At 48.9% G+C, this 26,132-nt stretch overlaps 1 protein-coding gene across 1 annotated transcript in view; it reads left to right on the forward strand.

Annotated features, from left to right (window-relative positions):
- The first annotated feature begins 23,193 nt into the window (after nucleotides 1-23,193).
- The window catches only part of VOPP1 (VOPP1 WW domain binding protein), a 101,681-nt gene continuing 98,742 nt past the window's right edge, over nucleotides 23,194-26,132 (forward strand). Inside the window, exon 1 of the mRNA XM_054495017.2 lies at nucleotides 23,194-23,581. Within this exon, the coding sequence (XP_054350992.1) occupies nucleotides 23,528-23,581 (54 nt within the window). The 5' untranslated portion in view covers nucleotides 23,194-23,527. The remainder of the gene's footprint in view (nucleotides 23,582-26,132) is intronic.

Here is a 26,132-nt window from a genome sequence, read left to right on the forward strand (position 1 = left end):
TATGACCTAAACTTGCAAGTCAGACTCTGTCATTTCAACAAAATCATACTAATTAAACAGATCAACTCTTTTTTCTTGTGGGAAGGGACTATACAAATGTATTAATAACAGCTGATGAGAATCACTGGGGGCCATCTTGCAGACCAGCAGCCATACCCCTTTGTGGTTTCAAAACATGTCCACAAGGGCTTTGACTAGCCTCTCTTCCAAAGGTGGAGGTTAATTCTCGTTCTTTTGAGTGTGGGCTGGACTTAGTGACTAACTTCTAAACAATAGAGTATGGCAAAAGTGACAGTCTGTGACAAAATTATAAAGATCATTATGGGTTCCTTTATACTCTCTTCTTTGATCTTTTGCACTGGAGAAAGCCAGATGACACATTGGGAGGACATTCAATCAGCCTATGGAGAGGTCCATGTGGCAAGTAAAAAGGCCTATTGCCAACAGCCATTCTGAAACTGAGGCTTCCATCCAATGGCCATAAGTAAGCCATCTTTGATATAAATTCTTCAACTCCAGCCAAGTCTTCAAGTAACTACAATTCTCACCAACAGATTGACTGCAACCTTATGAGACTCTTGGCAAGAATCACCCAGCTACATTCTCCTGAACTACTTATTCACAGAAGCTGTGAGATAATAAGAGTGTATTGTTTTAAGCCACTAAGCTTTAGTGCCATATTTAATACAGGCCTAGAAAAAATATGTCCCTTCACTATATCCAGATACCATTCTGGAGAGGAACTTGGGGTATCATCCTGATACCACCTTGGGACAGGAATTTGCTTGGGTCATCACTATAGAGAAGAATTTTCTTAAGGAGACAGGTGGAATTAATAAATCAGACTAAAATTACAGGATAAGTTTAAATGTAATCATTCACAACCTCACTAACTCCCAATGGGCATGAACTTACAGAGATGACCACTTATAAAGAAGATTGGATGAGAGCAACTCTTAGGATAACCAATCAGGACATGAAGATAAAGCCTAGAGGTTTTCCCCCATCCAATCAGAACACAAAGTCCAGGCCCTCATTGCCGAAACCTCTATATATAATGCATACTGAGGGTGCATTCCGCCATTCCAGCCTCTTCTGCGACTGCTCCCGCTGCTGCTCCACGCCCGACTTAGGTGGAGGAGGAGGTGGAGGCTGCAACTTGCAGCACCCGGCCAGGCTCACTGCAGTTGGTGGTGGCCACCAAGACTGCAGCGTGGTCAACGAAACTGCAGCGTGTTCAGAGTGGTAGGAGGCAGCGATGAGCGAGAGCTTCTCCGTGCCCCGCTACAGGAGGAGTCAGAAAGGGGAGGCACCTGTCGCAGGCTGGAGGCTAGAGCCTGCAGCCCAGTGGCTCACCTCACTGCAGTTGGTGGTGGTGACAGAGACTGCAGCACGACCAGAGCAGTAGGACAGGGGCCTCAGCCTCCTGGGTTCCCCGGCTCCTCCTGCCTCAGCTAGAGCCACTGGGACCCCAGGAGCAGCCACCACGATGGCCTCTGCACCCATTTCCTGCACAGTACCCTAGCCAGGAGAGGTGCTGGGAGAAGGCAGCTGGGCCTCCTGGTCCCAGGTAGCACAGCAGGGTCCTCCGGGGCCTCGCCACGGGCAACCTCCCATGCTCTTGGGCAATGAGCAAGAGCCATGGGCCTGGTCATGCTCTGAGGACAAAAGAGGGACCCTGAGCACAGCCGCTGTCCCTCGTCAGGTCATGTGAGAATTGTTCCAAATCCCTCTTTGGAGAAGGAGGAATGGTCTCTACATGCATGTGCAGTCGGGGAGGACACCCCAGGGCCGGGAAATGCAAGCAAGGGGTTACCAGGATGAGGCCAGGTGTCCCGTGAGGCACCCCTACGCCATCCCAGGGCTGGGTGCAGATCCCTCCCAGGGAACTCGTGCCCAGCTCTCGGGCGCCACCTGGTGGCCACTTGCTTTTCCTGGTTGTGTCGCCCAAGCTGGCCTCCAACTCACACTTCGAGAGATCGTCTTGTCTTGGTCTCCCGAAGCAGGAAGCGGGAGGATTCCAGGCTTCAGCCACTGTGCCTGGGCTGGACCTATGTATTCTAATTTGTGAATGAGTTTAGGACTTGGGGAGAGTTTCCTCATCCGGTATCTTCCTGTGTCCTAAATGACCCTTGAGTCATGACGATTCTTAGCTGACCCTGCAGATGAGGCAGGAAGGGAGAAAACATGAGGTCCTGAACAGCCAGGCTCCACTCTTCCCCTTCCTGTGCTACACATGCACACATACTCCACACACACGTGCACACCCTGCATGCACACACTGCATGCACACATATGTACACACACTCTGTGCACACACTGCACACACAGGCACAGAAGCAGAGTGTGAGTTCAGAACAGATGGAGCTGTGTCCGTTGTGAAAATGCTGAGGAGCATGGATGCTTGGGGAAGAACCCCTTGCCCACACCCCACCTAGTGGCCCAGGTTAACCCCTGACCCAGCAGAAAAGCCGGCCAGCCCCTCCTCCAGGGTCCATTCTGATTGGCCAGTACATGTAACCAGCCCTGGTGAGAAAATGTGCACAAAAACCCAGGAGCAACATACCCGAGACACAACACACTCATAAACCCATGTGCTCACGCAACACACCACATCCAGGGACAGCACAGACACCAGGCATCTCCCTGTCAGTGCCACCTGTCACCACCCAGCCTCTACCCACATTTCCCAGGGACTACCTCCCAAGGTCCCAGGGTCTTCTACCTCACTTACCTGCTTTCCATGTGGTCCAGGTAGTCCATTCTCCCCAGTGGGACCACAGGATCCACAGAACAAGAGGAATTGGGGTGGGTGAGTGTTGGCCTCCAGCCAAGGGACCCCTCAGGAGTAGGGCACAGAAGACAGGGGTAAGGGGCTGAAGGCTGGAGCTCAGTGGGGGTGGCAGGGACATTGGTCACTCACAGGCTGTACTGGCTCACCATTCTTGCCATAGTCACCCTTAACACTGTCCTGGTCCTGCAGGGATGAAGCAAGGCCAGACCCGGCTGGCATCACCCCTAAAACTGCTAAACCTTGCATTCCCCTGCTTGCCCTGCCATATCTCCAGCTTCCCAACATCTAAGCCCATCAGTTGCACAGAGGCACCCCACAGAAGCCCCAGCCTCTTCATCCCTTCCCCTCCGTCGGTAAGACTCACATGAGCCACCTTCTCCTGGGGGGCCAGGGTCTCCAGGAAAACCAAGACCCTAATCCAGAGGGAGAACAAGAGTCAAGGTCACAGCCCCATAAGCCCACCCAACACAGACTCCTACAGGCATATGAGACCCTCTTCCTCCCTACAGGCTCGTCTGTCAGCACCTCCCTAGGAAGAAGGTCTCTGCACCCCTATCCCCACCTCGAGCACTTCATGCTGTCTAATGCCTTACGGTATTAGCCACAGGGTATCTCTTACTTTCTCTCTGGACTCCAGATCCCATGCATCCTCCCAGGATACCCCATTCCCAGAGCCTCCCTCCCAGGCATCCCCCCATTCCCAGGCTCCCCACACTCCAAGATCCTCACTCACAGACACCCATATTCTCAGAAACTTGGCTGCCCTGAGTCTCCTTTGCCCCCGACACTCCCCATGTGTGCCCTGCAGAACAAGTGGAGGGCACAGAGGGTCTTGAAGAACAGGGATGCAGCCCCTGCTACCAAGACACCTTTAGCCACTCCCTACTGCCCTTGGGGACAATGGGATACACATAGAAAGTCTAGCCTATAAGGGGAGTCCCCTGGTCCCCTTCCGTTCAAGGACAGGGTGGAAAGCCTCACTCAGAGGATGGTTGGGAGCGGAGACTCCTGGCCGCAGAGGAGCTCCAACTCAAGGAAGTCACAGGAAAAGAGGCGGGTGCAGCTGACAGGGGTGAAGGGAATTCTGAAGCAGGACCCTGGAGCTGTCACTCACCTGATACCTGGCTCACCCTGGATTCCTGGAGATCCTGACTCTCCTGGCTCCAGCAGCAAAGAGATTGGGGTCAAAAACCTCATTGCCCCCTCACAAAATCCTGGTATTTCTCACATTTTATTCTCTTTTGTGTCCTCAACAAAAAATTGGCATAAATCCAACTGTCATTATTCATCCACAAGACTGGTCCCTTCATCTCTTTCCCAATTACCTTCTCTCCAGGGGGACCCAGGTCCCCAACACCTCTCAGGGAACCTTGCGGACCCTGAAAGAGGAAGAGAAATAGGTGACATTGCTTCGGGAGGTGGGGTTATTGCAGGGGCAGAGGCCCAGATGAGCACCCCAAGGTTATGGCAGTGGGACAGTGGGGGCCTCCCAGGGGAAGGGGCTTCTCAGGGGCGAAGAGTTTATGATCTGAGGAAAGGGAGGCAGAGGATCAGATGCATTGCTTTGAAGGGGCAGGGGCTTGGATGACTCACATCAGTGCCACTGGGTCCAGGTAGTCCCTGGGGGGGAACAGATACACCAGAGGTGGGGAAGGGAAGTGAAATGGCACGATGAAGGAGTGTGGAGGGAGGAAGAGCAGTCAGGCCAGGGAGGCAGCAGTGGGGTGGGGGCTGGCCAGGCAGGGGTGACCATTTGGGGTCTGGGGTCAGTAGGGGTCACATTCACCATAGGACCCACATCTCCTGTTTCTCCCTTCTCCCCAGAGGGGCCTGGCACATGCTATGCAGGTGTAGAAAGCATGGACCCAGGTGACCACCCACCCAAAGCACAGCCCTAGACTGATGGGTCCCACAGTCCCTCCACTCAGACCCCACACAGCCCCCAGGCTTCTGCCCCCACCAACCCAGTCCTTAAAGCATGTTGCTGGCAGGGTCTGGGACACACATTACCCCATCCTGACCCTGTCTCTCAGCCCCTGTCCCCAGCCGCATCTCACCTGTAGGTTCATGAATCCTGTTGTACCTTTATTGCCTTTGGCTCCCCACACTCTGGCTCCAAAGTGTCCCTGGGGTCCCTGAGCTCTGGGCTCCCGATCTGCTCCCTGGGGAAGGAGGGAAGCAGGGACAAGGACACAGACATGGGTCATGAGTCAGGCATTCTCTATTCACAAACCCCATGCAGAGCTGGGTACCAGGCCCAGAGACCCCACTCCCAAACCCAGCCTCAGGGGCAAATGGGAGCTGAAGGCAGAGCAGAGGCTGCCAGGGCCTCGTGTGGGGGCCGAGGGTTCATTCACCACTGCTACAGGCTGTTCCATGGACCAGTGAGTCCAGGGGGTCCAGGAGGGCCCTGTGGGAGAGAGGAGAGTCAGAAACACCAAGGCAGGGAGGGACCAGGAGGGAATGAGGTTAAAGGCCAGGGCGTCAAGGTCATGGACACTTGTTCCTTTGGTGCCCTTCTTCCTGGGGTCCCCCACCTCACCCTGGAGGAGAAGGCATAGGAGATACTAGAGGGAGGAAATGATAGAGCTCAGGGGTCAAGCCCACCTCAGCCCTCTCATGTGGAGAGAAGATTGGTCGGGTTCTCTGGGTTTCTTCTCCTGGTCTCCGTCTTCTCTAGCCACACCTGGAGGCCCAGCAGGACCAGGAAGTCACACAGGACTCTGCACCCTATCACGGCCAGGCAGACAAATGGGGCCCTTTTCACCCTGTGGGGCAGGAGGGAGGAGTCATGGCCTGGAGGTGACCCTCACCTTCAAACACCCCCAGGAAACCCTTCATAGCCCATCACCCCTCAGCCCACAGACCCCTCCCCAAGAACCCCTCCCCAGGGTCCCCACTCTCACTGGGACAACTGTCTCTCCTGCTGATCCAGGGGGTTCCTGAGGGCCTGGGCACCCTGGCGGGGGGCAATGGGTCCCTTGATCCTGCTGTACCTCACTCCCTAGGGGGGAACCCTGAGAGTTGAGATGGGTCAGATCCCCAGGAAGGGAGACCCAAGGCCACTCATACCAGGGCCCTCAGAGCACAATTCCCAGGAGAAGAGCCCCAAATCAGCTGCATTCTGGCTGACTCTAGATTCCCTCTGCCCAGTCCCACAGCACCTGCCTAGATCTGGATGCCACCTCCACCCTGCCTCAACACCCCTTTTCCTGGTTCCCTCCTCCCACTCCCTAGGAACCCCAGGCTCCCTGCAGGGTAAGGGGGCCAGCTGGACCTCATTCCTCTTCAGGCTGGGTCCACACTCTGAAGCAGAGATTTGGGGAAGGTGGAGCTTCACAGAAAAGAGAAGGGTAAGGGCTGGCGAGAGGAGATAGGTTCAGAGAGATGGGAGTAGGGAGTGGCATGGAGCAGGGTCAAGGTCAGGGAGGGGGTCAGGTCACTTGGTCCTTGGTCCAGGCAGGGCTCTGGGAGTCACACTCACAGCAGTGCCTAGGAGGCCTCTCTCTCCTGGGAAGCCCCTCAGACCAGCAACATCCTTCCCTTGAACCCCATGGTCACCCTTAAAGAAAAGGAGAGGCGAGGAGCGACAGCCATCCGTGCTGCCAAATTAAAAAGAGAGATTTCTGAGCCCCCTCAAGTCCCCAGCTACCTGTTCCAGACATGCGAGCCAGGGGCAGGGGTGTGTGACTGAGAGAAGAGAGCCAGACAGACTTAACTCCAGGGTCTGGGAGCCGTTCTCTCCTGGGAACAGACCTAGCTGAGGTCCCACCACATATGGGGGGCCACGGGGGCTGCTCTCCCCTTGGAAACCCTGAGAGGAAAATGGGGGAGTGTGGTGGGTGCTGTGGGGTAGATGCCTGGGCTCCAGAAGAGGAACAAGGTCACATCAAGCCTCAGCCCATGGGTGTGGACAGCATTAGGGCAGGCTCTGTTCTGCCCAGAGAATGTCTCTGTGGGCCTCCCAGACAGCTTTGGCATTTGAGGGGCCTCCTGAGAATTGGTGGCCAGGGGTATCCCTCACCACCTCTCCTCTCTGGCCCGAGTGTCCCGGCAGCTTGTCATTCCCAGGGTGCCCTGGAAGGAGTCCAGATGTCAGGTGAACTCTGGGCTGGAAGGAGGCAGGGAAGGACTCAGAGAACCAGGGGTGGGTCAGAGCTCAGGTGACAACTCACCAGGGGCCCTTTGGGGTCAGGAAATCCATTGGGACCCTGAGTTCAGGGAGACCCTAGAGACAGAGGTGGACAGAGTCAGGAGAATGGGGCAGGTGCTGGGCAGGGGAACTCAGCTTCCTCCCTGGGGTGAGGAAGGAGCCAGCACACCCAGGCTTCTTCTTCCTAAGAGTGAATTTTCTCCAACTCTAGTGCTGGGATCCGACATCCCCGTGCCTGCAGCTCTTCAAGGTCGCTGGGATCCAGTTGCTGCCCACCTGCCACCCTCAGCTCCATCTGCCCCAGCACCCACTCTTGCTTCACCAGGACCAGTTTCCCCACAGATCTCCGGCCCTTTGCCCATGCGGTGCAGCACCCAACTCCCCTGCATGCCCCTTCCTCCTGCTGCTCCAGGGCTCAGCCAGCCCAGGCAGCTGTGGAGCAGGGGGTTGGGAGCAGTGATTCTGCAGCTCGACCGCTGTGGCTCAGCTCCTGCCCTGCCATTTGATGACCCTGTGGTGACTTGGCCTGCTTGTGCCTCTGCAAAGCCTCACCTGCAAAATAGGACTGTCCACACCTACCTCACAGGATGGAGAGGAGGTCCCGCACAGCGCCTGCACGTGGCAAGTGCAGGAGAAGTCAGCTCTGGAGACCACAGGTCTCGGTGCTGTTGGTGTCTCCCTTCTAGGGGCTGCCGCTGCCAGTTTGGATGCATGTTCACTCTGCTTGGACCTGTGGCTACTCTGTGCCTGTCTCCATCCAACTCTTCATGACAGGGGCTTTTCCTTGACTTCTTCTATACCCATCGCAATCCATCGGCAGCCAGGAGGTGCCATATACAGAGAGAGGAGCATAATGAATGCATAGCCATCTTTAATTGACTGGCTGACAGTAGCTGCAGGCACCCCCACACCCACCCTGACTTCATGTGCCCTCATCCCTAGAGTGCCCAGGCACAGATCCCTCTCCTGTCACCTCCTCACCTGTGAGTCCAGGGGGCCCAGGGTCTCCAGTTGGTCCAGTGTATCCCTTTGGCACCCTGGGAGCACTCTGATGCTGCTGCTCCCTGGGGAGCACAGAGGAAGAAGACACTCAAGTCACATCCTTTCTCTGGGGGATCATGGAGGCCATCACCACCCGATGTTCCCTGTGGAGGAAGCACAGTCAGGGAGGGAGAGGGTGGGAGAGGTGAGCGTTGGGGTCTGGGGATGAGGTCTGAGCCCAGAGGAGAAGCAGTCACCAGAGAGGCTGAGTGGGGCTGGTAGATCCCAGGAGCTATTGTGGGACAGGGAATGCTGAAGGGTATGAATAGTGTCGTCATCCATGGCCAGTGTGTTGCAGACCATGGGGTTACAGTCCTGCAGGGATCAGGCCCCCAAGGATGCACAGCACTGGGGAGCCCAGGGCCTCTAGGGAATGAACTGGTGCTTGGGGGCTCCAGAATGCATCATTAGGACACGGAGTAGGGGCCAGTGTGAGGTCTCCACTCATCCTGATATCCTTCACACATATGTCACCTTTGAATCCCAGACAGTTGTTCTCCCCTGAGAAAGATGGAGGTGAGAGGACCCCACAGATGAGAGATGAGACCCCACACATGAGACCTCTCAGATGAGAGAGGGCTGGGGGTTCTAATGTAGGATTCTGAGAACATGGCTGGAAGGGTGGGCTCAGGAGCTAGAGGGTAGCATGGGGTAGGCAGGAGTGAGGTGCTGGGAAGCTGGGGGCACGGTGCTCACCTTTGCACCCTCATGGCCCTTCAGACTCCGAATTCCATCTCTACCCTGGACTTAGAGGTGAACAGAGGTAGAGTGGTGAGGGGATGGAGGTGGGTTAAAAAGACCGAACTCTTGAGACCCTATCTTGCTCCCCTGAACACAGTCCTTTATCCCCAGCCAGGAGGTCGGTTACCTTAACCCTCGAGGTCCTGGGTATCCTAGAGGACCCTGAGGTTCAGATGGACCCTGGAAGAAAGAGGCATTTATAAATGGGTCTTAGAGCACTCACTGTGGGGGCTCCAGGGTGGGAGAAATGGAAGTAAAAACGCTGTTGTCTGGGTAGGGCTACAGGGCAGCACAGGAATGTAGAATATTGTCACAGCCACGTGAATGATGAGACAAGAAAATCCTAAGAACTGTCAGGCTCCAGGGTCTGGGTGGAGACTTTCTCGGGGCGAAGGGCATGGCAGATTTTGGTTGTCCTTTCCAGTGAGTTGAATGGAAGAGATGTAAAACCTACCCAAATGATGAAGCAAAGTGAAGCATTAACAAATCTAGATGTTTGTTTTTTTCTGATTGAAAACCCATCAGTATTACAGTGAATTTATAGAGGACTTCGTGAGTGTGGAAAGCTTTCCCAGCTTACTGCTCTCAAGGGAACTTTTCTATCTGTGTAAGAAGGATGGGTGGGCTTTGGAGCTTCATTTCCTGCTAGTTGACAGGTTTGGGAAGGTTACCTCTTGCTCTGAATAGTAGTGACTAATGTGTGAAAAAGTCATAATAGTATCTATTTTCCTGAGTTGCTGAATGATTCTATCATATTCAAAGGGTTCTTATAGTATGTGACCTACTACTGAAAATTCCCTCCCTTGCCACTAGTATTTAATAAATTATGTTGTCTTAATAAAAAATAACATTAAAAGCATTAAGTAGAACTGCGATTTGTTTAAATTTAGTGGAAGAAAAAATTTAAGACTCTTGTTTTTTAATTGGCTTGGCTAGACTTGCAATGGAGTGTCAAAGCTACCACCACTGTTTCGATTATTCGTATCTTAGAAGCATCATTAACTAAATCATTATCTCAAAACCTCCCCATGCCTCACTCAATCTTTATATTTCTTCATTCAACAATTCTTACACCAGATTTATCAGGAAAGAAAATATTTTTCTCTATCCTTTTAGGTTCATTCTGTGGGGGACTGTAGATTAAAATAACAAAAGACAAGTTAATGTAAGAATTCAGCTCTCTAATTGTTTAAAGTTTGAGGCTTATACAGTATATCTAACTTAGTGGAGGAAAGGGAGGGGGAAGAAATTTGTTCTAAGAGAGTAGCAAATAGGCAAATAGGTTTCTTTCTTTCTTTTTTTTTTTTTTTTTTTGAGATGGAGTCTTGCTTTGTCGCCCAGGCTGGAGTTGCAGTGGCATGATCTCGGCCCACTGCAACCTTCACCTCCTGGGTTCAAGCGATTCTCCTGCCTCAGCCTCCAAAGTACCTGGGATTACAGGCACATGCCACCACGCCCGGCTAATTTTTGTATTTTTTTGTAGAGAAGGGGTTTCATCATGTTGGCCAGGCTGGCCTTGAACTCCTGACCTCAAATGACCTGCCCACCTCGGCCTCCCAAATTGCTGGGATTATAGGTGTGAGCCACTGGACCTGGCCGCAAATAGATTTCTTAAGGGAAGAAGAATAAGTGGATTTTTAGGAGAACAAAAAGAAGATACAAAATTTCATAACAATATATGTTTATGCAAGTGCAGTGTTCTTTCCCTCTTCTTCATGGCCATGAAACTATACCAGAGAGGGGATTTATAACAGGTGTATTCTTGCTTTTCTTTCTGGGAGTAGACCTGCCAAAAGAGAATTTATGGCAGCTTCATTTCTCAGCAGTTGCTGCTTTTAATCAGATAAGGGAAGCTCTGAGGCTTCTTTCTGCATCTCTTGAAATTGGAAATAATGCCTGGCTGGTTCCCTCCACTGTCCCATCCCCCCACCCCAGCCTCCAAACATACACACACACACACACACACACACACTTTTAAAACGTTATTTAAAATGATGATCCTCACAAATCCTGTCCAGACAGGCATTACTTATTAAAAAAAATTTTTTAGGCCAGGCACAGTGGCTCACGCCTTTAATCCCAGCACTTTGGGAGGCTGAGGTGGGTGGATTGCCCGAGGTCAGGAGTTTGACACCAGCCTGGCCAACATGGTGAAACCCCGTCTCTACTAAAAATACAAAAAATTAGCTGGACGTGGTGGTGGTCGCCTGTAATCCCAGCTACTCAGGAGGCTGAGGCAGGAGAATTGCTTGAACCCAGGAGGCAGAGGTTGCAGTGAGCAGAAATCGTGCTGCTGCACTCTCAGCCAGGCAACTGAGTGAAACTCCATTTCAGGAAAAAAAAAAAAAAATATATATATATATATATATATATATATAGAGAGAGAGAGAGAGAGAGAGAGAGAGATTTTTTAAAGTAGAGATGGGCCATGTGCAGTGGCTCATGCCTGTAATCCAAGCACTTTGCAAGGCCGAGGCAGGTGGATCACCTGAGGTCAGGAGTTCGAGAACAGCCTGGCCAACATGGGAAAACCCTGTCTCTACTAGAAACACAAAACATTAGCTGGTCATGGTGGCATGCACCTGTAATCCTAGCTACTTGGGAGGCTGAGGCAGGAGAATTGCTTGAACCTGGGAGGCGGAGGTTGCAGGGAGCAGAAGCCGTGCCATTGCACTGCAGCCTGAGGCCTAAGCAACAAGAGCAAAATTCCGTCTCAAAAAAAAAGGAAAAATTACAGATGGGGTTTTGTCCTGTGGTCCAGGCTGCTCTCAAACTCCTGAGCTCAAGTGATCCACCCACCTCAGCCTCCCGAAGTGCTGGGATTACAGACATGAACCACCGTGCCCAGCTATTACTTATTTTTACAAGCTCTTCTAAGCTTGTAACTTTGTTCATCTGAATGGGTCAGGCCTTTCTTGCAATATACCTGGCAGGATTCCTGAAATCTGATTCCTGTGAACCCTTTGGGCAACATCCTTCAGGTGCATTGTGCTGGATACCTCACTCAAGGTTTTAGTAATTAAAGAAAAAAAAATCAAAACAGCCATGTGTCAGCTTCCCATACTCATCATCAGAATCAGCCTTGAGATACAGCCAGAATCTAACTACTTCTCTCCACTTCTACTACCATATAGAGGGAAAAAAAATCAGGACCCCCAAACTTCTTATGAGAAAGGGAATGTTAAGCCTGGAGGCTGAGTCATGCAACACCCCCTTCCAAAGGAATAGGTGTGACTAGCTTTATGCATCAGCCAGGTCCTCACGGAAAGGTGAGGTGTCTGCATAGGGCTGCCCCCACAAACCATTCATGAGCAAACCATTTGCCTGTCTTCCATTAACAAGAATGTGCCAATTTTAACAACTGTTAGGTCTGCAGTCTAAGTCTACCTCCTAAAACTAAAGTCTGTTGGATTCCACAGTGATCATGTTGATTATAAGCTTATCTTCCCAGGTGCAGAACAAAGTTAAGATGAGATCAGTAGTTCCTCCATCTACTCAGAGACATCTGCATAACCAACTCTTCCTTTACTCTCTTTTTCTCTTCATGAGTTCACCTTATCTTATGTAATGTAGATTTATTGGGCACCAACTAACCTCTCACAGGAATGTAACCATACATTCACCTTATCGCCTAGCTGCCTTTCTCCTGACACACCCTTCCCACTTTAAGGAAATGTATAACTATAAAACCTCCTGAATACCTTTTTGGAAAAACAGCCACAGATGTGTCTATGGCTCATGCTTTTCCCAGATATGCCCTAAGGCTAGGGCTGAATAAACCTTGATGATTAAGACTTTTGCCTCAGTCACTCATTTTGATTGTCACCTATTACAAGTGATATTTAAAAGACTGAAGTCGAAGATGGCCAAATAGGAACAGCTCCAGTCTGCAGCTCCCAGAGTGAGCAATGCAGAAGATGGGCGATTTCTGCATTTCCAACTGAGGTACCAGGTTCATCTCACTGAGGCTTGTCAGACAGTGGGTGCAGCCCATGGAGCGGAACAGGGTGGGGCATTGCCTCACCCAGGAAGCGCAAGGGGTCGGGGATTTCCCTTTCCTAGCAAAGGGAAGCCATGACAGACGGTACCTGGAAAATTGGGTCACTCCCACCCTAATATTGTGCTTTTCCAAAGGCCTTAGCAAATAGCACACCAGGAGATTATATCCTGCGCCTGGCTCAGAGGGTCCCACACCCACAGAGCCTCGCTCACTGCTAGCACAGCAGTCTGAGATCGAACTGCAAGGTGGCAGTGAGGCTGCAGGAGGGGCATCCGCCATTGCTGAGGCTTCAATAGGTAAATAAAGTGTCCGGGAAGCTCGAACTGGATGGAGCACACCGCAGCTCAAGGAGGCCTGCCTGCCTCTGTAGACTTCACCTCTGGGGGCAGGGCATAGCTGAACAAAAGGCAGCAGAAACTTCTGCAGACTTAAACGTCCCTGTCTGACAGCTTTGAAGAGAGTAATGGTTCTCCCAGCATGGAGTTTGAGATCTGAGAATGGACAGACTGCCTCCTCAAATGGGTCCCTGACCCCTGAGTAGCCTAACTGGGAGACACCTCCCAGTAGGGGCCGACTGACACCTCATACAGCCGGGTGTCCCTCAGAGACGAAGCTTCCAGAGGAAGGATCAGGCAGCAACATTTGCCATTCTGCAATATTTACTGTTCTGCAGCCTCCGCTGGTGATACCCAGGCAAACAGGGTCTGGAGTGGAACTCCAGCAAACTCCAACAGACCTGCAGCTGAGGGTCCTCACTGTTAGAAGGAAAACTAACAAACACAAAGGACATCCACACCAAAAGCCCATCTGTACATCACCATCACCAAAGACCAAAGGTAGATAAAACCACAAAGATGGGGAGAAACCAGAGCAGAAAAGCTGAAAATTCTAAAAATCAGAGAGCCTCTCCTCCTCCAAAGGAATGCAGCTCCTCACCAGCAACGGAACAAAGCTGGACGGAGAATGACTTAGACGAGTTGAGAGAAGAAGGCTTCAGGTGATCAGTAATAAGAAACTTCTCCAAGCTAAAGGAGGATGTTCGAACCCATCGCAAAGAAGCTCAAAACCTTGAAAAAAGATTAGACGAATGGCTAATTAGAATAAACAGTGTAGAGAAGTCCTTAAATGACCTGTTGGAGCTGAAAACCATGGCACGAGAACTATGTGACGCATGCACAAGCTTCAGTAGCCGATTTGATCAAGTGGAAGAAAGGGTATCAGTGAGTGAAGATCAAATGAATGAAATGAGAAGAGAAGTTTAGAGAAGAAAGAGTAAAAAGAAACAAATAAAGCCTCCAAGAAATATGGGACTATGTGAAAAGACCAAATTTATGTCTGATTGGTGTACCTGAAAGTGATGGGGAGAATGGAACCAAGTTGGAAAACACTCTGCAGGATATTATCCAGGAGAATTTCCCCAACCTAGCGAGGCAGGCCAACCTTCAAATTCAGGAAATACAAAGAACACCACAAAGATACTCCTCGAGAAGAGCAACCCCAAGACATATAATTGTCAGATTCACCAAAGTTGAAATGAAGGAAAAAATATTAAGGGCAGCCAGAGAGAAAGGTCAGGTTACCCACAAAGGAAAGCCCATCAGACTAACAGAGGATCTCTCTGCAGAAACCCTCTAAGCCAGAAGAGAGTGGGGGGCCAATATTCAACATTCTTAAAGAAAAGAATTTTCAACCCAGAATTTCGTATCCAGCCAAACTAAGTTTCAAAAGTGAAGGAGAAATAAAATCCTTTACAGACAAACAAATGCCGAGAGATTTTGTCACTACCAGGCCTGCCTTACAAGAGCTCCTGAAGGAAGCACTAAACATAGAAAGGAACAACCAGTACCAGCCACTGCAAAATCATGCCAAATTGTAAAGACCATCAATACTAGGAAGAAACTGCATCAAATAATGAGCAAAATAACCAGCTAACATCATAATGACAGGATCGAATTCACACATAACAATATTAACCTTAAATGTATATGGGCTAAATGCTACAATTAAAACACACAGACTGGCAAATTGGATAAAGAGTCAAGACCCATCAGTGTGCTGTATTCAGGAGACCCATCTCATGTGCAGAGACACACATAGGCTCAAAATAAAGGGATGGAGGAAGATCTACCAAGCAAATGGAAAACAAAAAAAAGCAGGGGTTGCCATCCTAGTCTCTGATAAAACAGACTTTAAACCAACAAAGATCAAAAGAGACAAAGAAGACCATTACATAATGGTAAAGGGATCAATTCAACAAAAAGAGCTAAGTATCCTAAATATATATGCACCCAATAAAGGAGAACCCAGATTCATAAAGCAAGTCCTTAGAGACCTACGAAGAGACTCAGACTCTCACACAATAATAATGGGAGACTTTAACACCCCGCTGTCACCATTAGACAGATCAACAAGACAGAAAGTTAACAAGGATATCCAGGAATTGAACTCAGCTCTGCACCAAGCAGACCTAATAGACATCTACAGAACTCTCCACCCCAAATTAACAGCATATACATTCTTCTCAGCACTACATCACACTTATTCCAAAATTGACCACATAGTTGGAAGTAAAGCACTCCTCAGCAAATGTAAAAGAACAGAAATTATAACAAACTGTCTCTCAGACCACAGTACAATCAAACTAGAACTCAGGATTAAGAATCTCACTCAAAACCGCTCAACTACATGGAAACTGAACAACCTGCTCCTGAATGACTACTGGGTACATAATGAAATGAAGGCAGAAATAAAGATGTTCTTTGAAACCAATGAGAAAAAAGACAAAACATACCAGAATCTCTGAGACACATTTAATCAGTGTGTAGAGGGAAATTTATAGCACTAACTGCCCACAAGAGAAAGCAGGAAAGATCTAAAATTGACACCCTAACATCACAATTAAAAGAACTAGAGAAGCAAGAGGAAACACATTCAAAGGCTAGCAGAAGGCAAGAAATAACTAAGATAAGAGCAGAACTGAAGGAGACAGAGACACAAAACACCCTTCAAAAAATCAATGAATCCAAGAGCTGGTTTTCTGAAAAGATCAACAAAATTGATAGACCACTAGCAAGACTAATAAAGAAGAAAAGAGAGAAGAATCAAATACATGCAATAAAAAATGATAAAGCCAATATCACCACCAATCCCACAGAAATACAAACTACCATCAGAGAATACTATAAACACCTCTATGCAAATAAACTAGAAAATCTAGAAGAAATGGATAAATTCCTGGACACATACACCCTCCCAAGACTAAACCCAAGAAGAAGTTGAATCCCTGAATAGACCAATAGCAGATTCTGAAATTGAGGCATGATTAATAGCCTACCAACCAAAACAAGTCCAGGACCAGATGGATTCACAGCCAAATTCTACCAGAGGTATAAAGAGTTGCTGGTACCATTCTTTCTGAAACTATTCCAATCAATAGAAAAAGAGGGAATCCTCCCTAATTCATATGATGAGGCCAGCATCATCCTGATACCAAAGCCTGGCAGAGACACAACAGAAAAAGAGAATTTTAGACCAATATCCCTGATTAACATCCATGCAAAAATCCTCAATAAAATACTGGCAAACTGAATCCAGCAGCACATCAAAAAGCTTATCCACCACAGTCAAGTGGGCTTCATCCCTGGGATGCAAGGCTGGTTCAACATACGCAAATCAATAAACGTAATCCATCATATAAACAGAACCAAAGACAAAAACCACATGATTATCTCAATAGATGCAGAAAAGGCCTTTGACAAAATTCAACAGCCCTTCATGCTAAAAACTCTCAATAAACTAGGTATTGATGGGACGTATCTCAAAATAATAAGCGCTATTTATGACAAACCCACAGCCAATATCATACTGAATGGGCAAAAACTGGAAGCATTCCCTTTGAAAACCGGCACAAGACAGGGATGCCCTCTCTCACCACTCCTATTCAACATAGTATTGTAAGTTCTGGCCAGGGCAATCAGGCAAGAGAAAGAAATAAAGGGTATTCAATTACGAAAAGAAGTCAAATTGTCCCTGTTTGCAGATGACATGATTGTATATTTAGAAAACCCCATCGTCTCAGCCCAAAATCTCTTTAAGTTGATAAGCAACTTCACAGCAAAGTCTCAGGATACAAAATCAATGTGCAAAAATCACAAGCATTCCTATATGCCAATAACAGACAAACAGAGAGCCAAATCATGAGTGAACTCCCATTCACAATTGCTTCAGAGAATAAAATACCCAGGAATCCAATTTACAAGGGATGTGAAGGACCTCTTCAAGGAGAACTACAAACCACTGCTCAATGAAATAAAAGAGGACACAAACAAATGGACGAACATTCCATGCTCATGGATAGGAAGAATCAATATTGTGAAAATGGCCCTACTACCTAAGGTAATTTATAGGTTCAATGACATCCCCATCAAGCTACCAATGACTCTTTTCACAGATTTGGAAAAAACTACTTTAAAGTTCATATGGAACCAAAAAAGAGCCCACATTGCCAAGACAATCCTAAGCCAAAAGAACAAAGCTGGAGGCATCATGCTACCTGACTTCAAACTATACTACAAGGCTACAGTAATCAAAACCGCTTGATACTAGTACCAAAACAGAGATATAGACCAATGGAACAGAACAGAGCCCTCGGAAATAATACCACATATCTACAACCATCTGATCTTTGACAAACCTGACAAAAACAACAAATGGGGAAAGGATTCCCTATTTAATAAATGGTGCTGGGAAAACTGGCTAGCCACATGTAGAAAGCTGAAACTGGATATCTTCCTTGCACCTTATACAAAAATTAATTCAAGATGGATTAAAGACTTAAACGTAAGACCTAAAACCATAAAAACCCTAGAAGAAAACCTAGGCAATACCATTCAGGCCACAGGCATGGGCAAGGACTTCATGACTAAAACACCAAAAACAATGGCAACAAAAGCCAAAATTGACAAATGGGATCTAATTAAACTAAAGAGCTTCTGCACAGCAAAAGAAACTACCATCAGAGTGAACAGGCAACCTACAGAATGGGAGAGAATTTTTACAATCTACCCATCTGACAAAGGGCTAATATCCAGAATCTACAAAGGACTTAAACAAATTTACAAGAAAAAATCAAACAACCCCATCAAAAAGTGGGCAAAGGATATGAACAGACACTTCTCAAAAGAAGACATTTATGCAGCCAACAGACACATGAAAAATGCTCATCATCACTGGCCATCAGAGAAATGCAAATCAGAACCACAATGAGATATCATCTCACACCAGTTAGAATGGCGATCATTAAGAAGTCAGGAAACAACAGGTGCTAGAGAGGATGTGGAGAAATAGGAATGCTTTTACACTGTTGGTGGGACTGTAAACTAGTTAAACCATTGTAAAAGACAGTGTGGCGATTCCTCAAGGATCTAGAACTAGAAAAACCATTTCACCCAGCCATCCCATTACTGGGCATATACCCAAAGGATTATAAATCATGCTGCTATAAGGACACATGCACAGGTATGTTTATTGCAGCACTATTCACAATAGCAAAGACTTGGAACCAACCCAAATGTCCATCAATGATAGACTGGATTAAGAAAATGTGGCACATATACACCATGGAATACTATGCAGCCATAAAAAAGGATGAGTTCATGTCCTTTGTAGGGACGTGGATGAAGCTGGAAACCATCATTCTCAGCAAACTATTGCAAGGACAGAAAACCAAATGTTCTCACTCACAGGTGGAAATTGAACAATGAGAACACTTGGACACAGGGTGGGGAACATCACACACTGGGGCCTGTCGTGGGGTGGGGGGAGCGGGGAGGGATAGCATTAGGAGATATATCTAATGTAAATGATGATTTAACGGGCACAGCACACCAACATGGCACATGTATACATATGTAACAAACATGCACATTGTGCATATGTACCCTAGAACTTAAAGTATAATAATAAATAAAACAAAAACAAAAACTGAAGTCAAATTAAATTTAAATGAGTTTAATTGAGCAACGAACGATTCGTGAATCAGGCGGCCTTCTGAGCCAGGGTAGGCCCAGAGACTCCAGCGCAGCCACATGGTGGAAGATTTATGGATAGAAAAAGGAAAGTGATCTACAAAAAACAGAAGTGAGGTACAGAAACTGCAGGATTGGTTGCAACTCAGCGTTTGCCTTATTTGAACACAGTTTGAACACTTAGTTACATTTGATTGGCCAAAACTTGTTGATTGGCACAAGTGTAGGCTATGGTTTGTTTCCACCTCCACTTGTTACAGTTCACCATGAACAGAAAAATCTTTAGGTTGAACTTAAACATGTATGAACTTTAGGCTAAACTTGATTTAACACAACAAGTCACCTCATCCCTTGCCTGGAATCTAATTGGAGAAATAGCCACTTAAACAACTATGATACAGAGTGCTGAATGCAGACACCAGGGAGTGTGAGTGTAAATCAAAAATAAAATTCTAAGACTCCAACTAACTGAATGGATCCCTCCTCTCAGCCAAGGGAATCCCAAAGGAAACCTAAAAAACTAGTTCAGGCAATGATGGGACAGGAGGTGGGACAAGCCTCATCTTAACCCAGACACGACTTTCTGTTGTTTCCGGGTCTTTAGATAATAACTTAACTTTTTCAACCAATTGCCAAACAGAAAATCTTTGAAAATATCTATGTCCTGGAAGGCCCCCTAATCCCCAGTTCAAGTTTTCCTGCCTTTCCAAACCAAACCAACGTACACCTTACGTGTATTGATTGATGTCTGCCTGTAACTTCTGTCCTCCTAAAATGTATAAAATCAAGTTGCAACCCAACTACCTCAGGCACATGTTCTCAGGACCTCTTGAGACTGACTTGGGCTTTGGCCACTCATATTTACCTCAGAATAAATCTCTTCAAATATTTACAAAGGTTGACTCTTTTTTGTTGGCACAAGGACCACATTGACAAAATAATAAAACAGGGTGATCACAGGAGAATAAAAATATTCCAGGCAGCAGTTTCACATGACTAGAGGCTATGGGCTGTTAAGACCCCGAAAAACGAAGGTGTGGACCAAGCTGGCTAAGACTGACTGGATCCAACATAGCACTGGGTTTGACCCAGGTTTCACCTAGGACTTCATTATACACTCATTAACATACTAAATCACACACTCACCAGTGTCATAACAGTTCCAAGAACACTCATATTTGGTGTACAAATGGGTTGCATCACAGTTCCAAGAACTCTCCACGTTTTCCCAGAAATTTTCATGAATATTCCACCTCTTGATTAAAGAAACCCATAAAGGTAGTAGCAGCCCCAAACTCCATTTGCACAACTCTCTCTTGAGTATGCCAGCTATCGCTTTCTTGAGTGCTTTTTGCTTTGCAATAAATCATACTTTCACTGTTTTCGACTCATCCTTGAATTCCTTCTCATGATGGTGTCAAGAGCCTGGACACTGGCTGAGGTCAAGGTCCCCTGGCATTTGGGGGACCTCCCCTAGCCCACTGGTATCAACATCACATCCATCTCCTCACTGCTCTTCCAGCCTCTGCCCTTCCCTCCACCCTTCCCAACGCTGCCCTAGTCTGTTTTCTACACAGCACTAGGGCTGATGCTTTGAAGGCTTAAGCCAGATTACATTACTTTTCAGCTCAAAATCCTCAAATGATATCCCATTTCTTTCAGAACTAAATCCAAGATCCTTATAATGGACTACAAATCTGAGCGTCCATTTCTTCTTTGAATTTAGGTTCTATCCCTGGTAAGGGAGCACAGAGCTCCAGCCTCACCGATTCCGTCAGGAAATTCCTCAGGCCTGTTTTTCCTGCCTCAAAGCTTTGATTAATAGTCTTGTTTTGCCCCCTTTCCTACCTTTGGGTCTCTGCTCCTGGCAATTTGCCATAGGGGCCTGGCCTGGCCCTCCTATTTTTTCTTTCTTTCTTTTTTTTTTTTTTTTTTTGAGACGGAGTTTAGCTCTTGTTGCCTAGGCTGGAGTGCAATGGTGCGATCTCGGCTCACCAAAACCTCTGCCTCCCAGGTTCAAACGATTCTCCTGCCTCAGCCTCCTGAGTAGCTGGAATTACAGGCATGCACTACCATGCCCGGCTAATTTTGTATTTTAAGTAGAGACAGGGTTTCTCCATGTTGGTCAGGCTGGTCTCGAACTCCCGACCTCAGGTGATCTGCCCACCTCGGCCTCCCAAAGTACTGGGATTACAGGCATGAGCCACTGCGTCCGACCGACCCTTGTATTTTTAATTACACTCAGTCTTACCTTCCAAATGTTTCACTCAATTTATTTTTTTTTCTGGCACTTATATACATATTTATTTATTTATTCTATTCTGTGTTACCCCTCACTAGATTGAAATCTGCATGACAGCAGCCACTCTGCCTTTTATGCCACTGCTTTGTCTATTTTATTCAGGGCTGTATCCGAAATGTCCAGAATAGTGCCTGGCCCAAAACAGATGTAGATAAATATTTATTGAATAAATAAAATACATGTTCATCATTCATGTAGACGCCACAGTTTTGCAGGGAAGCTACAGGTCAAGCCCAGGCTCTCTCTTATTTGTTTCCTTTGGCAACACACATGCCCCAGGCTCTGGGTCCTTACTCCTCAGGGGCAGCTGAGCAGACCAGGACATGTCCAGTCCTGCCCCAAACAACTCATCAAGAACTTTCTTCTAACCCCAAATCACACTCTAACAGTTGTTCTAGTGAATGCAGCTTTATCTTGTAACTTTTTCAGTGGTATCTGATGCCCTTATAATTTGTGCTCAAGGAAACAGCCTGGCTGGTTAGCCTACACCCCATCCTCCAACCATGCCAAGCAACCACCACATCATTCAGGACCAAACAGAGAGCACACAGGAGAGGTATCAGACTGAGGTGAAAGCAGAGTCACAGTTCTAATTTTATACCTGGAAAAAAATATGCACAAATTACAGGAAGTCGAGCTCAGCAAAACAATCTTCTAGGCAGAGATAGAGATGCAGGAGGGAGGTTATGTCAGACACTAGTAGGTTGCTCACAATGCAACAGAACCACAATTTGCACACGAATACATCGTGGACACATGTCAAAGTTCCATTTTAACCCATTAATGATGGAAACAGTGGGATGACAAAGGTGCTTCAAAGGAGAATGCAGGCAACTGACCTACACACACAGTCAAAAGCAGGGAGAAAAGAGAAAGGAAACGCCGGGAATGAAGTGGCTCAATCAGATAGGAAGCTGGTTATGATTCTCACCTTAAGCAGGGGTCATTTGTCTTATACACACACACACACTCACACACACACACGTTTTAATGGAGACAGGGTCTTGCTATGTTGCCCAGGCTGGGGTTGGCGAACTCCTGGGCTCAAGCAATTCTCACACCTCAGCTTCCCAGACTGTTGGGATGATAGGCATGAGCCACCCTGCCTGGCCCATTTGCATTTTTACAGGACGAGATCACTTCTGTCCCCACTGGAAAAACATTTGTCTTGCTAACACACAACAAGCTTTCAGCTTAGTTGTCCTCATTGTAAATAGTAAATCAAAACTACTAGAGTTCAATGGCGTTTGGCAGGCTTGTCAGATAGGTGCCTTAGCACGACTGAAGGCCATAGGCATTGTTTCTGTCTTACTTGTAAGTTCTGGCTCTGACAGGTATAGTCAGGTGGTGCATGCTCTATATTAATCAAATGAGGCTTTGAAAGCTGGGAAAGAGTTGGGGACTTGCCTCGGGTGACATCTGTGTGACCCCCTCCTTCCACCTCCTGTGCTGCGCAGTTCATGTCCTTTATGACCCTCTGTGATGCACCCACCTCCTGGTCTCCGCACTCAGCATTCTGCATCAGGTGGTTTAAGCGACTCTCTCTCCCTCTAGGCTACGGGAGCAGTTTTCTAGTCCTCCTCTCGGCCTCCAACTCAGGATCTGATATATCTTACAAGTTTAATAGTGTTTGTTGAATAACCTCATGAAGAAGGTGGGATCTGAGCTGTGTTGTGAAAAAATAGTGTCTGTGAGGACGTGGAGGTGGGGTCAGCGGAGGCGAGGACAGCGCGAGCTCCGCACAGTTTTCTGCTGCGGGAGGGTGGCCTGCAAGGCGGGGCCGGTTGCGGTCAAGTTCAAGTAGGGTCAGCGCAGGAGGACACTGGCATAAAAAATAGCCACATCCAAGGGAGCAGTGAGGTGTGGGGACCATCTATTTCGGTGGGCCTTCCCACCCCCAGGCCGGCCTTCCCATCACGCGTGGGTGTGCAGGCACTGCCCTCGCTGCGCGCAGGAACAGCAGGGACAGCTAGGAGCGCAGCAGCTTCGGGATACCAGACTGAGCAGTGGGTTCGTCTATGGCCACCTCTCAGGGAACAAGCTTCCCCCCGCGGAGACTCTGCTGCTTTTAAAAGCCTTCCTGGGCGTAGTCAAGGGCGACAGGACGACCTCCCTCGGGAAGGGAGAGCCTGGCAGTCCCCCTCCCATTTGCCAGGCGGTGCAGCACCTCCTCCCGCCGGGGGCGCGCGCACCTCAGCTCCGCGGGCCTCTCGCCCAGCAGCCGCGCCCCAGGCCGGGCCTCGGGTTCTGGGAGCCCGCGGGCGCGCGCCCGGCCGGGCGTGTCGGGAGCGCGCGGCGGCCGGGGGCGGAGCGCGGCGCGCTGGGGCTCCGCCCGCTCCCAGCCGGGCCCCCCAGCGCTCGCCGGGACGGCTGCCGGCTCCAGTCTGCCCGCCCGCCCCGCGCGGGGGCCGAGTCGCGAACCGCGCCTGCGACCCGGCGTCCGGGCGCGCTGGAGAGTACGCGAGGAGCCATGAGGCGCCAGCCTGCGAAGGTGGCGGCGCTGCTGCTCGGGCTGCTCTTGGAGGTAGGGGCCGGGGACCGGGCGCTGCCGGAGGCGCGGCGCCCACCATGCTGGCGGCTGGGGGCGCGCAGTTCCCAGGCACCCCAGAGGACCTTGCCTGAGAGCGCAGACTGTGGAGCGACGGGGACCCACAGCCCTGCGCGCCTCCCGGAGCTGGGAGGTGCGGGACCCTGGTGACGGGGAGGCTCCCGCCCCGGTCCGCGCCTTCCGTCGTTCCTTCGGTTTTCGCACCCCGCCCCCACCCTGCGGGTGAGCGCGTTTCCCGCGCCGGCCGCCTCCGTTAGCTCGGGGTGACCTTTGTGCACCGTCCGCCCCCTCTCCCCGCCGCTGAGGGCCGAGGATCGGATGGACCCGGGGTTGGGCGGGGGTGGTCCTCGGGCGCGGCGCAGGCGCGGAGAGCCCGGGGCGCCGGGCAGTTCGGGGTTAGGAAAGGATGGGTACCGAGCCGGGGTGAGGAGAGCGGGCGGAGGGGACTGTGGGGAAGTGTCGCGGGAGTGCCAGAAGTTGGGGAGGTGAGTAGCGGGAGGAGGCGTTCCCGCGTGTGAAAATGAAGTGCAGCCTTTAGGTGCGGGGAGGAAATTCCGCGGAGAGCCTGGCTGGGGGGGTTGCGGAGCCGAAGCCGGCGGGGAACTTGTTGAGCGGCTCCCGGGTGCGAGGGCCCGTGACCGCAGCCCTGGCGGGGACCGCGGCTGCTCCTGGCTGTGAAATTGCATCCTTGGATGCACCTTGGATCCACCTACTTCTCACTAAAGCAGGTTCCTTAAAATGCGAACTGGAGGAATTCTGGGGTGTCCAGTCTGAATCAGGGTTTGTTCAGCTTTCTCCTTAGCTTCATTATTCTGAAGGAAATTTGCATTAAATTAATGAAGTCAAAGTAAATAGGTAATGAGTCCCATGCCTCTGTTTTAGGAAGTTGTGAAACTGTCTTCCTTAATAGTTAGAGACTGGTGCTGGAAATTTCTAGTTTGTCTTCGCCCTTTATTAAAAAGTAATTATTACAAAATGTTGGCGGAAAAGTGTTTTCCTGAAAGGAAGGCTGGTGGACAAATTTCTCCTTGCTCCAGGCTCCGCCATAGCCGAGACTTCCTGTTTCTGTTCGGAAATATCCCCCTAGCTTGGTATTTAATGTTTTTGTGGAGTGCCTCTGCTTGCATTCTTTCCATTTATTCAGAATTTTAGAACCTTAGGAATCACATTCTCTGAGTGACTCACCATAGAGAACAAAGAAGTGAATCAGAGACCACTAATCGCATGAAAACAGATGTGCGTGTACCTTAATGTGTGTACCTATACTTGCAATCTTTATTTTTTATCTTTATTTATTTATTTCTTTAGTTTTGAGATGGAGTCTCGTTCTGTGGCCCAGGCTTGAGTGCTATGGCACGATCTTGGCTCACTGCAACCTCCGCCTCCTGGGTTCAAACTATTCTACTGCTTCAGCCTCCCCAGTAGCGGGGACTACAGGCGCCCACCACCATGCCCGGCTAATTTTTGTATTTTTAGTAGAGACGGGGTTTCGTCTTGTTAGTCAGGCTGGTCTCGAACTCCTGACCTCAGGTGATCCGGCCGCCTCGGCCTACCAAAGTGCTAGGATTACAGGATGAGCCACCGCGCCCGGCCCTGCAATCTTTTTTTAATCGGCACTTGATGAAATTATTTAGCGTTTCTTTCATTCTAGTTTGTGCCACCCATGTCTCCCAAGCCTTCTGTGTGAGTGGTTCTGTGCCCTATATGTAGCCTAGACGGCGTCAGTGACTCCATTCTTTCCCAAATAGCTGTTTCGTTGCATAGGAGTGTATCCTCTTAATAGGAGTTCAGATCATGTCTGCAAAGTTGAAACGACCTCAAAGGCAGAAGTGTGATGTAAAACTGAAACCTAAATGCCTCAGATGATACTTTCACAGTCAAATATTAGATGATTGTTTCAGAGGGGACAGTGCGATGTCACCTACTTTGACATGATTATCCTAAGTACCACCACTTTGTGCTGGAGAGGCATCTCTCTGAGGAGTTAAGGAGAGTTCTTGATCATTTATCACAAGAAATTTTATGTATGAGATTTATATTTGAGATTTTTTCATCTCTGGTGGGGTGCTCTGATGAATACCTGTGATGCTTCTGAAGTCCTGAATCACATACATGGATGTGCAGTCGCAGGTGTGGAGCATGTGCCATGGCAAATGGCTCTCTTCAGGTTGAGTGCATAAAAGCAACCCAGGGAGCTATTTGGTGGCTTCTGGCTTCTGACTGCCGGCTGCAACCTGGGACATTTGTCTTTGTTCCTTTGTTCTGCCTGAGCTGGTTTCAGTGTATAAATTTGCCACGTGGTTGATCATAAACCACCTGAAATTAAGGGGTGGCCTTGTGGCAGTGGTGACTCTGTTCCCACCCCCAGCACCCTGGCCCTATCTAGCACCATCCAGAATCTCACATGCACAGGGGTTTCTGTGTTAGTGAGAGGTCCTTGAGTAGGAAGGGCAATCCAAAGACTGTTTTGAGAAGGGCTTTCCTCCCCTGCCTCACCATCCCTTTATAGAAATTTACTTACCTGTTA

This window comes from Pongo pygmaeus, chromosome 6 (genome assembly GCF_028885625.2).
Source record: "Pongo pygmaeus isolate AG05252 chromosome 6, NHGRI_mPonPyg2-v2.0_pri, whole genome shotgun sequence".
NCBI lineage: Eukaryota > Metazoa > Chordata > Mammalia > Primates > Hominidae > Pongo > Pongo pygmaeus.